General features: G+C 34.4%; 5 protein-coding genes across 5 annotated transcripts in view; 4 read left to right on the forward strand and 1 right to left on the reverse strand.

Annotated features, from left to right (window-relative positions):
• Positions 1 to 1,312: 1,312 nt before the first annotated feature.
• LOC136824638 (sperm flagellar protein 2-like) overlaps positions 1,313 to 14,519 on the reverse strand; it is a 258,048-nt gene continuing 244,841 nt past the window's right edge. The window contains exon 53 of the mRNA XM_067080627.1: positions 1,313 to 1,351. Coding sequence (XP_066936728.1) covers positions 1,328 to 1,351 — 24 coding nt within the window. The 3' untranslated portion in view covers positions 1,313 to 1,327. The remainder of the gene's footprint in view (positions 1,352 to 14,519) is intronic.
• LOC136824640 (ATP-dependent DNA helicase DDX31-like) lies at positions 3,233 to 5,256 on the forward strand. Its single transcript, XM_067080629.1, has one exon. It carries the CDS (start codon positions 3,274 to 3,276, stop codon positions 5,146 to 5,148), a length of 1,875 nt encoding a protein of 624 aa, XP_066936730.1. The 5' UTR covers positions 3,233 to 3,273; the 3' UTR covers positions 5,149 to 5,256.
• Positions 5,407 to 6,532, forward strand: LOC136824642 (putative transferase CAF17 homolog, mitochondrial). Its single transcript, XM_067080632.1, has one exon. It carries the CDS (start codon positions 5,471 to 5,473, stop codon positions 6,419 to 6,421), a length of 951 nt encoding a protein of 316 aa, XP_066936733.1. The 5' UTR covers positions 5,407 to 5,470; the 3' UTR covers positions 6,422 to 6,532.
• LOC136824584 (ribosome-recycling factor-like) lies at positions 6,755 to 8,759 on the forward strand. The gene is made up of 6 exons (XM_067080567.1): positions 6,755 to 6,949; positions 7,252 to 7,419; positions 7,553 to 7,671; positions 7,808 to 7,899; positions 8,267 to 8,423; positions 8,585 to 8,759. Exons 1-6 carry the CDS (start codon positions 6,769 to 6,771, stop codon positions 8,660 to 8,662), a joined length of 795 nt encoding a protein of 264 aa, XP_066936668.1. The 5' UTR covers positions 6,755 to 6,768; the 3' UTR covers positions 8,663 to 8,759.
• On the forward strand, positions 8,836 to 14,236 carry LOC136824583 (2,4-dienoyl-CoA reductase [(3E)-enoyl-CoA-producing], mitochondrial-like). The gene is made up of 8 exons (XM_067080566.1): positions 8,836 to 9,103; positions 9,326 to 9,383; positions 9,724 to 9,958; positions 10,378 to 10,477; positions 10,770 to 10,842; positions 11,176 to 11,322; positions 11,554 to 11,616; positions 12,068 to 14,236. Exons 1-8 carry the CDS (start codon positions 8,883 to 8,885, stop codon positions 12,134 to 12,136), a joined length of 966 nt encoding a protein of 321 aa, XP_066936667.1. The 5' UTR covers positions 8,836 to 8,882; the 3' UTR covers positions 12,137 to 14,236.

Consider the following 14,519-nt stretch of genomic DNA (forward strand, 5'->3'; position numbering starts at 1 on the left):
CATTGCGAAATCGTGTCGAAAGATATGTAGAGTGTCTTCCATATAACGTTGGAATACGGCTGGTGAATTTTTCAAACCGAAAGGTATTCTAGTCCATTGGTATTAGCCCCATGGTGTGATAAATGCTGTGTTGTCACAACTGTCTGGATGAACATAGCCCTGGTGATAAGCTCGAGTAAGATCTAACGTAGTGAACCATTTACAACCCCCTAAATTCTCAAGTGAGGTTTGAATTCTCAGTATCGGGTGACGATCAGTTATCGTTTTCTTATTCAAAGCTCTGTAGTCACAACAAACTCTTACACCTCCTCCTTTCTTACGAGCTAACACGATTGGTGACAACCAAGCAGATTTGGATTTGGTGATCCAGCCTCGGTGAATTAGGTCAGCAATGTGAGCTTTTACGTCCTCGTACAACGGTCTTGGAATATTGGTGTAGTTCTTTTGTACCAGAACTTCTTCAGTCATTTCAATGTTCATTACTAAATCTTCAGCATTACCGGCATCACTATTGTCAATGGCAAATACTTCACGGTGCTTGTACAACAATTTTCTAACTTTATTCTTTTCATTGGTAGTTAAGTTCCTTTGTTTAAGTTTATCAACGGAACTCACAAACGTTTCCTCACAGTTCTCTGGAATCTCGGGTAATTTGGTTGGAACTTCATCAGCTGGTTGATCTGGTGTAGATTGATCATTTTCTTTGAAATCAACCTCGATTGGCATGACAGAGTTTAAAAGCTGGATGGTTCCTAGATGTAAACAACCTGGGACCATAACTGGACGATTGACGTTGTTAGTTATCTTTAATCGAATTCGTGACTGTGGACCCTTCTTTAGCCTTATAAGTTCCTCTTGGATCTCGATTTCTTCTGGTATATCAAACGAAGGTTCAAAAATTGCAGCTTGTCTCGTCTCAAGAGCAATGTTATTTATCTTACATTCAACGACTTTACTTGAGTTGGCTTTTAACTTTAAGCCTGACTTCGGTATTTTGACGGATGAGACAGTACTGGCCTATACTTCTTCAACTACATAAATAACGGATTCAGCACAGACTTGTTTGGTGAAAAATTTATTTAAGTTTGTAACAGTTTCATTTGTCGACCCAGACGTTTGTACGAGGCTCAAAATAACATTAAAGCCAATGATCGGTTGGGCGATTCGTTGCTTGGTAACTAAGAACGAAATTTCAATAAGTTTATTTCCTATATGTGTATTTACAGTGGTATAGCCAACGTATGGTAATAATTTTCCGTCAGCTGTTTTGATCTCTAGATTCATAAGTTCAGGTAAGTTTTTGAGTTCGTACTTGATTTTGTTGGTATCAAGCCAGTATTGGTTGATCAAGCTAACTTGTGCTCCGGTATCTCACAATGCGGTTACTATTTGTCCTCCAATCGAACACTCAACTTCACATTTTTCTCCGACCAAATTTACCAGTTTCACTGTTTGTTTTGGTGTAAGATGGCTTTGAAAAATACAGTTCTTATCGATATTTTGAACATTACGATCTTCCATCGCTTTAATTGCTTTACAAAGTACCTTGTGATCAGCAAAATGTTTCTTTTGACACGATTCATTACAGTATTGCACTGCTTGACAACAGGAACATCTTTTCATCACAGGTGATTGCTTTCCACAACCACAGCATTGTAGTTTAGGAGATTGTTCTACTTGATGGGCTGACGAGCATCTCACCTCCCCAGCCCCTGCCCTTTTGGCTGTTGTTGACAGGATTTTGATTGATGACCCTCCTCTCCACATTTCCAACAATGGTTGCACTGGCTGGTACGTTTTTAGTGCTACAATCCTTACAACCTTTTCTTTTCCATGAACCGGATGATCTACCATTACGTCGGTCTTGACTGGATCCTGTTGGCATGGAGTTAACACTCAAGAGGGCGTACGCTCTAAGCGGGATTTTAAAACATAATGTAATGATAACTTTGATAACACCCAGGGGAAAACAAAAAACAAAAGTTTAATAAACGATAAATGTAATAAACATCCTAATAAAATGTGATTTTGCAGGATTTTGAGTATATACCAGATACTAACTTGATGCCTCATATTTGGTATTGAGACCACCATTTAGTCCCTTGATACAAAGTTGAAAAAATGTTTTTTTCAATTAGGACCACCACTTAGTACCATGTACTACCTTATTGGAACTAATTTTCGCGGGAGTTAATTTTAGCGTTTTGTGCAGTTCTTCGTCAAAATCGCAAAAATTTAAGCCAGCTAAAAATTTTGAGAGTTAAAAAAACCGCAAAAATTAATTCCCGCGAAATACAATTTTTTCCAATTTTATCGAAATATTAGAAAAATCCCTAGGAAAATGAAAGAAATTTGTCCAAAAAAGGGCAAGACCGCAAAAATTGAAACCCGCAAAAATTCCAGAATGAAAAAAACCGCAAAAATTAAAACCTGCGAAATGCAATTATTCGGATATTTTTTTGACCGCAAAAATTAGTTACCGCAAAAATTAGTTCCAATAACGTAAGTTGTTTTTTACCTACCTTATCAGACCACCATCCGGCACTGGCCCCCACAACTTAGTACCGACCCCGATATTGTCCCACCCTGAAATGTTTTTGCCAAAAAGAGATTGCTATCAAAAGTTAAAGCTCAAAAGCCACTTTCCCTAACCTTTGGAGGCAAAAACATGTTTGTTTACCTCCCGAACAATTTTATACACAACGGTGGATTGCACATTTTCCTGTGCCATTTCTGAGAAGTTTGAATAGGAAAGGTGTATTCCCTTGTCATTTTTAGGTAAAATGAGTATTAAAATTAATTTGTAATGTTTAAAAATTTCAAAAAAATTTTTCTACATCAACTTGAAATTTTTAACAAGATAATTGCTGTTTAATTGAGCAATCAGTAGAATGTTACGGATGTTCAAAAGATGTGAGAATAAACGTTCAGCGTCGTTGACCCTTTCTTTCTGAAAGAGACAATTATTGAGTAAATAGTCTGTCATAAGGCACTGTTTTAAAATTTAAATGGTTGTAACTTTGGATCAAAGAAAGGTTTTAAGATCAGGATTTTATCAAAATGAAATCCAGTAACTTTTCTTCCATGTTTGCTGCAAAAAGATTCTGACAAAAAATGGGGAAAAAAGTTGTACAAACTCCTTATTATTGCCCGGACTGATGCATTATCTTATTATCCATCCATTGTACTGTTGCTTGCCTTTGTCCTGCTTCTTTCATTTAATTCTTTATAATACATTTCTTTTGCTCTGTTTTAGCAAGATAAAACAAAAAAATGGGAGATGATATTGTATTGAACTTGCAAACAGATGATACTTCTGTAAAACCAAAGAAGAAAAACAAAGAGATTGCTAAGAAAAAAGAAGATGGCAAACGCAGTGGCAAAAAGCGGAAATATATTGATCCTAAGGATTTTGTACCGATTTCATCTTTGTTTGAAAAGAACCCTGAGATTCCAACTGTTAATCAAGACGACAATATCAGTACAAACACAAAAGATGTTACTTTTTCATCAGATGCACTTGAAGATTTATCTGTTAACCATAAGTTGAAAGGAAATCTCAAAGATCAATTTAAGTTCAATTCCTTAACAAAAATTCAAATGCTGTCTATCCCATGCTTATTGAAAGGTTCTGATGTAATGATCAAATCTCCCACTGGCTCTGGTAAGACCATGTGCTATGCCATTCCAATAGTTGAAAAATTGAGTTCCATCAACCCACCAGTTCATCGCTCAAATGGGCCGTATGTTGTTGTTTTAGTACCAACGCGTGAACTAGCTCTACAAATATTCAATATTTTTCAAGATCTTTGCAAAAGCTCAATCAACATTGTACCAGGATTACTTGTGGGAGGTGAAAAATGTAAAGCAGAAAAGAGTAGGATCCGCAAAGGTATCAATGTATTGATCTCAACACCTGGAAGATTGAATTACCACATGAAAGAAACAGCTTCCTTGGATCTACAAAATCTGCAATGGTTAGTTTTAGATGAAGTTGATCGTTTACTTGACATGGGTTTCCTTGCCACAGTCACAGAAGTTGTCAAACAGCTTGACGAACGTAGAACCACTGACAGACAAACTGTTATTCTATCTGCCACCTTGAATTCGGATGTGAAAACACTTTCGAAATTGAGTATGAATGATCCAATCATTGTTGATGACAGCTTAGATGTTCATGATCCTGCTACAAAGAAAAGAAAAGTTGACACCTTTACTCTCCCAGAATCCCTCAACCAAATGTATGTTTTCGTCCCTTCAAAATTGCGTCTAATCTCACTCTTTGGATTCTTGGCATCCAAAAGCTTTGTTGAAAAATCCAAAAACAAAGTCATCGTCTTCATGACTAACAAAGCCTCAGTTCAATTCTACGAGAAACTCTTTAAATTAGTTTTGAAAGAGAAATATAAATTAAGTGAGAAGTCAACTCAAAAGGTGTTTCAATTGCAAGGTGGGCAAAACCAACAAGAACGGTTTGAAACATATAAGAAGTTTCAGCTCATTTCTAATGGAGTTCTCTTCTGTACTGATGTCGCTGCAAGAGGTTTGGATATCAAGAATGTTGATTGGATTGTTCAATTTTCGTGTCCACAAGAGATTGGGGACTATTGTCATAAAGTTGGTCGTACTGCAAGAATCGGTCAACAAGGTAGCTCTTTGATGTTTCTTCAACCGTCAGAGAAAGATTACCTAGAAAAGTTATCTGCACAATCAATCATACTCTCAGAGTATACATTAGATAACCTCTTGAAAGACTCCCTTGATTCTTTCTCAAGCAAGAAAATGAAAATTGAAGACAAGGCTACAGAAATTCAAAACTTTGTGGAAGAAACACTTGTCAAAGATAAAATGCAGCACAAGTTAGCTGTTGCTGCCTACTTTTCGTTTATTCAAAGTTATTCTACCTATCCAAGTGTCATGAAGGGTATTTTTCACCCAAAGAAACTTCATTTGGGACATACAGCAAAAAGTTTTGGATTGCGAGAAGCACCTGGTAAATTGAAGGAGGAGCCAAAGAAAGTGAAACCTATGAAAGATGAAAAGGAGAAAAAGAAAAGTAATGGTAGATTGAATATCCCAGCAGATGATGTCTATTCTGGTCCGAGAACCAAAAAGTTTGGTAAGAAGAAACCAAACAAAGGCAACTAGAAAAAGTTAAGAATTTAATTTTTATACTTTATAGTTTTGTGGACATAATCTTCAGGTCGTAAATTTTTATCATATTTTTTAGTATAATGAAATAAATCCTGGACTGAACCGTTTTTTTTCTTGCTTTTCCTTGTAGATTGTAAGCCTTTGACTTTGATTCATATGGCTATAAACTAGAATAAGATCTTGATTGTATAATCCCAGTTTCTTTGTTTTCTCACAGGCTGTCATTTTGCACTGCATTCTGCACTTTGAGCAATGATTTTGGATTAAAAAATGTCTCTTTTATTTGCTCGTTTATTTTAGATAAAGTTTATTAGTTATGAATTTTCAGCGTGCGTTTTTGTTACAAAAGTTGGTTCATCATTCTTTGTCATTCCAACACATGCGCAATGCATCAAAATTTGTACCACTCACTCACAGAGGAGTATTGGAAGTCACTGGACGAGATTCTGCCAAATTACTTCAAGGTCTAATTACAAATGATATAACATTGATTTCTGAAGATGACGAGAAAATTATGCATACTTACATTTTGAATATCCACGGTCGTATTGTTAATGATGTGTTTGTTCATAAGAACACAACTAATGATGAATCGTTCCTTCTTGATTGTGATACTGGACAAGTTAATGGTTTATCAGCACATTTGAAAAGATACAAGCTACGTTCGAAAGTCAAATTTATACCAAGACAAGATTTGAATGTATTAACTCTTTTCGATACTGAAAAAGAGCCTGGGGACCATATAACAACAGATCCCAGGAATAAATCACTTGGCTCCAGGTTCCTTTCCGACAACATGGATTCTGTTTTAGCATCTATTGATCCATTACCAGAAGAATTGTCTACTGACCACTACAAAACTCACAGATATGGTTTGGGTATCTCCGAAGGTTTTGATGAGGCTGATAATGGAATACCCCTTGAATATAATGGTGCTCTACTGAATAGTATCAGTTTCACCAAGGGTTGTTATGTTGGCCAGGAACTTGTCGCTAGAGCACACTTCACTGGTGTGATCCGTAAAAGAGTCATGCCTCTACACATTGACAATTCTTTGAATTTTAATGGATTGACTGATAAAACTGTATATAATTCAAAAGGAAAACGCGCTGGTAAACTTCTTGGAGCTATTGATAATGTTGGTCTCGGCTTGATGAGGATTAAAGAAGCAATTGGAGGTAAAGATCTCCATTTGAAAATGCCAGACTCTGAAATCAGAGTAGAAGCTAAAATTCCAGACTGGTGGCCTGATGATATTGTAGAATGAGTTGGAACTGTAATGTGGAGTGGATTGATTTTTACCAATTTAATTTATTGTATTTTGTAATACTTTTAGAAAATTTTAGTAAATTTGAAATTAAAAAAAACATTAACTCTACTTTTCCATTCCCGACTTGATAAAACTTCTTCTTTATAGTCTGAAGTCGCTTTTAAAAATTGCCCAAATGTCTGTTGACTAATTACTTTCTATGGTCGCTTTCTTATTTAAAAGCCATGGTTTTCATTTAGGGGCTGTTGTTTGGAGCTATATTTTATCAAATATTTAACAAATTAAACAAATTTGAAAAAACAATTGCAATACATTTATTTTTCAGCTATAAATAGAAAAAGAAAATGAATTCCTTCACTCTACGAAGATGCTCCTGTTTTTTAAGGCAGGCCCTACAGCAAACACACCATTTCCAACGACGTAACTTCCAAAGTATTACAAATAGTCAGCAAAGAATACAACACCATGACCTGTTGGCAACTCCATCAGTACTCGTAACATCCCAACGTTATGCCTCAAAGAAAGGTAACAAGCTTTCTAATCAATTTTTAAGGTAAAATGACAAGATACCATTCCAAAAAAACTAAACTGGAGATTATCAGGACTTCTAGATGATCTAAATGTGGGTCTAGTGAATTCTTCTTCGAATCTTACGTTCATGCGATTGCTTAAAAAGAATCTCATCTTAAGAAGTGGCTACTATATTTTTTATTTTTGTCTGGTTTCTGCCTTAAATGTTTAGATTTTTGATATTTTTTTCTCCAAATCTTCGACAAAGTTGGCGTTCATACTATAAATGAATTGTATTCATCTTTTTCATCTTCAAGCCAAAAAGAAGAAAGGTTCACCAGGAGGTAGCGGTGGGTCTTCAAAAATTGATACCTCAGTTGGAGATGGGATCTATGATTTGAATTCAGTGAAACAAGATATGGAACGAAATCTAGATCGACTCAAAGATGAAATGAAACATAAATTCCAAGGAACACTAACACTAAGTGAGATCAAGTCTTTTCTTTAGTTCTTAGAAAGATTTTGACCCCTTGTAGATCAAATTCAAATGATTTATGTTTGCTTCTTTGAAAATTTTCTTTGACTTTCACTTACCTTTCAATACCTCCATTTTTTCAGGTACGATAGACAATATCTTTGTTACATTGGATGGTACATCTTCACAACTTTTTGAAATAGCACAATGCACTGCTCTTGAAAAAGAATTTGTTATACAACCTATGGTCAAAGGAAAAAATGTAAGAAAGAATTTATAGGTAGTTTTCTTTGTTTGTTTTATTAATGAAAAATTAACTGATTTTGCTAGCCCTCACTTTTTAATTTTCATGGATCCTTTTTTTTTCCCACAAGATTTTAAACTCTTCTACTTTTTAGATAGAAAAACAAATTATTGATGGCATAAATCACACAGGACTGAATTTACGGCCAAGGTTAACAGAAAAGACTATCACAATTGACAAACCTATGTAAATCATCTTTCTGTTGCAATACATTTTTTTAGTAGTTTTTAGTTATTATTCTATAGCTTTTAAATTGAATTAGTGTGACTGAGACTCAATTTCCTTTCAAACAAACCCATATGGAAAATGAGCATCATCACCAGGTCATTATGTTTATAGTATTTTTTATCGTTTGTTCTAACGACTAAATTATTGTTAATTGTTATATATCTTATTTTACTGAAGCCATGAAACTCTTGAGTTTGAAATAAGAATTTAGCCAACTCTCATATTTAACAGTCTGCGAGGAGAAGATGAAAAGCTTCCAAGTGTAATATTCTGTATTAGTATGTAATTTATAGGCTGAAATGAAAAATAATATTTTTACCTTTAGCTCGAACACTGAATACAAAACCAACCTGATGAAGCTTGCGAAAGGTTCCGCTGAAAAATCCAAGACTAACATACGGAAAATACGACAGCAATCGTTTTCACAACTGAAGAAAATTAAAGATGCCAGCAAGGATGAAATAAAAATGATCGAAAAACAGGTTTTTTTTAACTTCATTAATGGTCTTCATCTACCTCAATAAATTGAAATACTTTTCTAGATATTATAAGTTATCTTTGTCCGTGGAATAAAATTTACATAGGAAAAAGTCGTTCATTTCTGCTGGCATCATCATCAAACATTTTAATATTGTTCTTATAGGTTGAACTATTGACGGAAAATTCCAACCAAAGCATCGATAAAATGATCGAGTCAAAGAAAAAGGAATTAAAATTTTAATTTTTAGCCAATTGTAGATAGTTTTTATTTTTCAAATTTGTTTTTTTTCTACCACACGTATGAGTGAATTTTTGGGTGTCCCTTTCTTCTTTAATGAGCCCTTTTTCGGATGGCTTTATTTGAAAAACTTTTTAATAATAAGTCGTTAATCCATCTGCTAGAGCTAATTATACTAGACCGATACTTGTTATTTCAGGTAGATAAAAATCAAAACTAAACAATGAACAAAACAAGTAGACTTTTAGGAAAACTAGCACAAGCATCTACTACAACAACAAGCGTACGAGAAATGAATAAATTTCCACCCGTTACAACGCCCATGTTGCCACCCAAATCTTTTGATGGGAAAGTTGCCCTCATTACGGGCGGTGGTACTGGTTTGGGAAAAGGAATGGCTACAATGTTGTCCAGATTAGGTGCTACCGTTGCAATTGCGGCTAGGTATGTATGCATGTATAGCCAATTCGCTATCACCTGAGATTAAATACTTTTAAAGAAACACTTGCTCTCACAAATTTCATTGTGAAATACTTATAGGTTTAACTTAGGCTTAACTTAGGACCACTTCAGGTTTCTGCAGGCCAAATATCTCAAACCATCTGATTATCCCTTTAATTTATATATTGTATTATAGATGTTTAAAATATTTCAATTTTCTTACAGACGGTTACCAGTATTGGAGGCAACTGCAAACGAAATCATGAACGAAACTGGATCTACAGTATAGTTCTTGACTTATTCTAAACTTAACTTATAAACTTATAAACTCCAATCACATTTTAGCAGCTGATGATGTTCTTAAGTGAAACTTTTCATATTTTGTTCTTCACCATGTTATATGTTAATGAGGCTATCTTAAAAACTTCTCCTTAGGCTACTAAGAAAATATAAAAATTACAAGAAGGTTCATTTTCTTTTGTCATATTCGACTTCACTGCTCACAAAATGAGGCTTTTAGTAAAAAGATAATAACAAGTTTGAAATCTTAAGTCTTAGGTCCTAGGTCATTTGAACAATCCCACTCAGTGTTCATAAAAATTTTTAACCTCCTCATACACTAGGTTCTTCCCATCAAGATGGACGTACGTGATCCAGAAGCTGTCAAAGCAGCTATCGATCACCTGGAACAAGCTCATGGTCTTCCCAACATTGTCATCAACAATGCAGCTGGCAACTTCATCTCACCTTTTGAACGTCTTTCACCAAACGCCTTCAAAACTATTGTGGATATCGTATTGAATGGAACAGCTAATGTGACTTTAGATGTTGGCAAACGATTGATCAAGGCTGGACAAGGTAACGCGCCTTTAAGCTAAGATGACTTGAGATTCATTATTAAAAATTCAAGTTTAAGGAAATGGTCTATTCAAGATTATTTATTATTGAGCAGGACTGTGATTTAGGCTTTGACTTGAGACTTTAAAACCAAATTAATTCCCTGTAGATGAAAGGGAGTTTCAGCAAGAGACTATCTACCAACGTGAAATAGCTTTCCCTGTATACAGACATACTAAAATCCTTGTCTTGACAAACCTTTTGTGTTGTTAACTATTATAACCTAACTTAACTTAATTTGCTTATTGGAAAACTAGATGATACCATTGTTGAAATAGAAAGACTTCTTATAACATAATAGCATAACATAAATATTTAATTTTGTTTTAAACAAAAGGTGAGCTTTTGACTAGTTTCTATAAACGTGATTTTCACTCCAGGTGCGAATTTTTTGGCCATCACAACTTGGTATGCAGAGATGGGTTCTGGTTATGTCGTCCCTTCAGCATGCGCTAAATCTGGCGTCGAAGCTATGACTAAGTATTTCAATCTATTGTTCATCTTCTTACTTTTTGCATAATTAGCTCTGTTGGAAGTGTCTCTCAAATCCTCATTCGGCACTTCAAAGACAAATTACTTTAAAGAAATTCTGTTATCGCTTTTGTGTATCAGTTACGAATTGATGTAAACTTTTCACAGGTCCCTATTCATTTTTGAAATTCGTCATAAGAAGGTACAAACACTTAAAACACAACTAAGCTTACATTTGCCCACTAGAAGAACCGAGAAACTAGAAATAAAAAGAAATGATAAAAAATAATCCCTTCTTTAGATCGTTGTCATCAGAATGGGCGAAGTATGGGATGAGGATGAATATTATCGCCCCTGGTCCTTTTGAAACGGAGGTATTTTAAAGTGTTATTGCTTTTTTCGACGATATAACGATATCCCAATATATACAGGGTCTTATTTGAAGAAAAGTCTGTATGCATAAAATCATGTTCCGGCGAGGATTAAATTTGCCGGACGGCATGGTAAATCGGTATCTTTTTGCCTAAAAATGAGTGTTTTGGCAAGAATTAAGGTTTGATTTCGAAAATTACAAAAAAAGTTAATTTTGGCGACAGCCCATTTGGCAAATCTTGTCAAAATTCCTTTAAAGATAATAGATTTTCTCCAATACGAGGACTTGGGGATGGTTTGTTGATTGCTTTCCATTGTTTGTGCTTCTATTATAGGGTGCTTTCAAACGACTCGACCCTACTGGTGAATTCACAGCTCAAGGGAAGAAGAAAATTCCAGTGAAACGCTTTGGTGAGATTGAAGAACTGGCGAACTTAGCTGCATACATGGTGTCTGACTACTCGAGCTTCTTGAATGGTGAAGTAAGTACTTGTAAACAATCGTATTGTTTGATCAAAACTTAAAGCTATTGTTCCAAGGTTAAGGGTTGCTTCTAAGGCTCAAAAATATTTTAATCAACTAGATGTCTTTTGAGAAGTTAACATGTCTTTTAGAAGGCCGTGATTTTGATTTTGATTTATCTTATTTTCCCTTTTTAACTGAACTCTGGTTCTTTTTCTCAATAAATGAAAATGTTTTTCCTCTTTGTCTAGATAATTACTTTCGATGGTGGAGAGAAGAGAGCTTACAGTGGAAACTTTAACGGTTTGGATATGGTATGTTCTTAAACTGATTCATTCAGTTTCTGTTATTGACACCTTGCCATCACTTCGTAACTTAACGTTTTCAAATAGTTTCCTTTTGATTTCAAAGTGCGTTTACACCCCTGAGAAAAAGAAAGTTAATCTGGACTTTATTTCGGGTGGGGTCAAAAGTAGGACGGCATGGTCTCAAAGCTCCTAGGTTCAAACCTACTGGTACAAGACTGAAAAAGTAAAGCGATTCCTTTTGATGTCAGTGTGTTCAAAGGGTTAATATCGTGGAACCCTTTCAACACCTACCAACCTTCATCAGTATATTAGCGTCCGAAATAACCAGGATCAAATTTCGTTAAATGTTGTTTTATCTGAGCGTATAGTAAAACCTATGTAAACTCAAACCTAAACTCGCTTAGCTTTTTTTTTCACTTAAAACGCCAATAATTAAATTACTTTGTTATTTTTCCAGGTACCACAAGAGCAATGGGATATGCTCGAAAATATGATCAGAACCACCAACAAAAAATCCAAATTGTAGATTATAATTTTTAACTCAATTAATCCCCTTTGAATTACTCCTGATCCACAGTCATACACGATTGCACACCTACATATTGCATTGAGAAACTATAATGGCAAGTTTTTGAAACTGCTTTTAGTCCTAAAGCAAGTAGCACCAAGACGGTCAACTCTCATCTAAACAATAGCTCACCAATAATTTTACTCCAACCACCTCGGGTATACATTAAATTGCATAAAGTACATACAATATTTTTTGAATTTTTTAGGAAGGATAAAATCATAATTTATTATTATTAATTTTTGGACCTACCTGGAGGTCCTATAAATTAACCTGTGTTCGTCCGTCCGTCCGTCCGTCTGTCCGTCCGTCCGTCTGTTACCAACTTTTCTCAGGATTGAATCATAGGAATCTTTTGATTTTTGGTACAAAGGTGCAAAATGGTAGTGGCCAAAATGTGACGGAGCCCGATTTTCGAAAAAAAAAAATTTTGGGCAAATTTGGGCTAAAAAACGGCTAAAAAACGGGTTTTTTGGACTTTGTGAAAAATTGGATCATTAATTTTTTCTGATTTTTTGCATGAAAGTAGGCTAACATCATTGGTAAAATATGGCTCAAGCAGATTTTTGCAAAAAAATTTTGTTGGCTCAAAAAACGCATGTTTATCTATAAGAATTACTATTAATTAGCATACATCAATGTTCTTAATCAAATTACTCAATTTTTTTATGAGATAGATGTTTTTTTTGCTCATGAGGGTTTACTTTTGAAGAATATGTGTGTTTAGACATGAAATTTTGGTTGCTTGGCGTGTTTTTATAGAAAAAACTGGCCAAATTCGATATTTTTTTATAAGCACATTAGCAATTACTTAGGTATTAGCTTTTCTCGAGATTGGCTCTTTCATTCTTTATGATTTTTTGCAAAAAGATGCACATAACTATAAACCCTTGAATGTGACGGAGCTCGATTTTCGGAAAAAAAAATTTTGGGTAAATTTCAGCTACAAAACGGGTTAAAAAGCGTTTTTTGGACTATGTGAAATATTGGATCATTGTACCGGGTGCAGCAGAAAAAACTTTGGACGTTTGGCGAGCCACTGAGGCCGAACAAAGTCTTGTTTAGACCCAAAACCACTTTTATTAGAAAGAGGACATGCTAACTTAAATTTTGCGGTATAACTTTTTAAGTTTGGTCAAGTAGTTGTCAAGTTATAAGCTTTTGAAGTCAAAATTCACTTTTCGAAAAGTGTAAAAAACACGTAAAAAAAGGTGTATTAAATTTATGCAAATAATGAAAAAATAGCTCAGTATTTGACTTATTTAACGACTTTTACGACATAATTAATTGTTAAAATACTTTTAAAAGCAGTTTTCGTTTACAACATAGTCAGTTTTTAGTAAATAGTCAGTTTTTAGAAATATTTGAAAAAAATTCTTATCGAAAACGCTTAAAAATGCTTAATTTAATGCCCTTTTATTACGTGTTTTTCACACTTTTCGAAAAGTGAATTTTAACTTCAAAAGCTTATAACTTGACAACTACTTGACCAAACTTAAAAAGTTATACCGCAAAATTTAAGTTAGCATGTCCTCTTTCTAATAAAAGTGGTTTTGAGTCTAAACAAGACTTTGTTCGGCCTCAGTGGCTCGCCAAACGTCCAAAGTTTTTTCTGCTGCACCCGGTATTTTTCTGATTTTTTGCATGAAAGTAGGTAAAAGATGGCTCAGGCAGATTTTTGTAAAAAAAATTTTTCAACTCAAAAAACGCATCTTTATCTATAAGAATCACTATTAAAAAGCATACGTCAATGATCTTAGCCAAATTACTCAATTCTTTGATGAGATAGATGTTTTTTTTGCTCACGAAGTCTTGAATATGAAAGAATATTTCAAGAGCATGAAATTTTGGTTTCTAAACGTTTTTTTTATAAGAAACAAACGACTAATTTTAATAGATCGTCACTATTTGTGTTCTGAATGATTGTTTACAGTCATGCTGACGTAGATATCAATTATATGTGTTAAATGCATAACCAGGTAGGTCCATAAAAGTATCACTTGTTTGTTTCATGTTAATCGTTATAATTTTTATGAAAAGAATTTGTTAAGAATTTTATACCTTTTTGTAGTACAGAAATCTTGATCAAACTCCGTGTTAACTTACTCACATTAGGAAGTAATGGGGATCGAATATAATACTATAAAAGTCGGTAAACTACTCATGACTGCGCTGGCAATACAGTAGCAGTTATCACTGACAATCCAAAAGTCTGCTTAACAATCAAATCTCAAAATGATGATGTAATTGAACCAAATCAACCAATCAGTGACATAGAAAGTGATTTGATTGTTGAGCGGACTTTCGAATTGCTAGCGCTACGGGAAGGGATTGAATATTG

Source organism: Clytia hemisphaerica, unplaced genomic scaffold (assembly GCF_902728285.1).
Source record: "Clytia hemisphaerica strain Z4C2 unplaced genomic scaffold, Clytia hemisphaerica genome assembly, whole genome shotgun sequence".
Classification (NCBI taxonomy): Eukaryota; Metazoa; Cnidaria; class Hydrozoa; order Leptothecata; family Clytiidae; genus Clytia; species Clytia hemisphaerica.

Coding starts and splice junctions, on each gene's coding strand:
- LOC136824640 (XM_067080629.1), top strand. CDS start 3,274: ATGGGAGATGATATTGTATTGAACTTGCAAACAGATGATACTTCTGTA.
- LOC136824642 (XM_067080632.1), top strand. CDS start 5,471: ATGAATTTTCAGCGTGCGTTTTTGTTACAAAAGTTGGTTCATCATTCT.
- LOC136824584 (XM_067080567.1), top strand. CDS start 6,769: ATGAATTCCTTCACTCTACGAAGATGCTCCTGTTTTTTAAGGCAGGCC. Junction 6,950..7,251: donor ACGTTATGCCTCAAAGAAAG/GTAACAAGCTTT, acceptor TTCATCTTCAAG/CCAAAAAGAAGAAAGGTTCA. Junction 8,424..8,584: donor TAAAAATGATCGAAAAACAG/GTTTTTTTTAAC, acceptor TTGTTCTTATAG/GTTGAACTATTGACGGAAAA.
- LOC136824583 (XM_067080566.1), top strand. CDS start 8,883: ATGAACAAAACAAGTAGACTTTTAGGAAAACTAGCACAAGCATCTACT. Junction 10,478..10,769: donor GGCGTCGAAGCTATGACTAA/GTATTTCAATCT, acceptor TCCCTTCTTTAG/ATCGTTGTCATCAGAATGGG. Junction 11,617..12,067: donor ACTTTAACGGTTTGGATATG/GTATGTTCTTAA, acceptor TTATTTTTCCAG/GTACCACAAGAGCAATGGGA.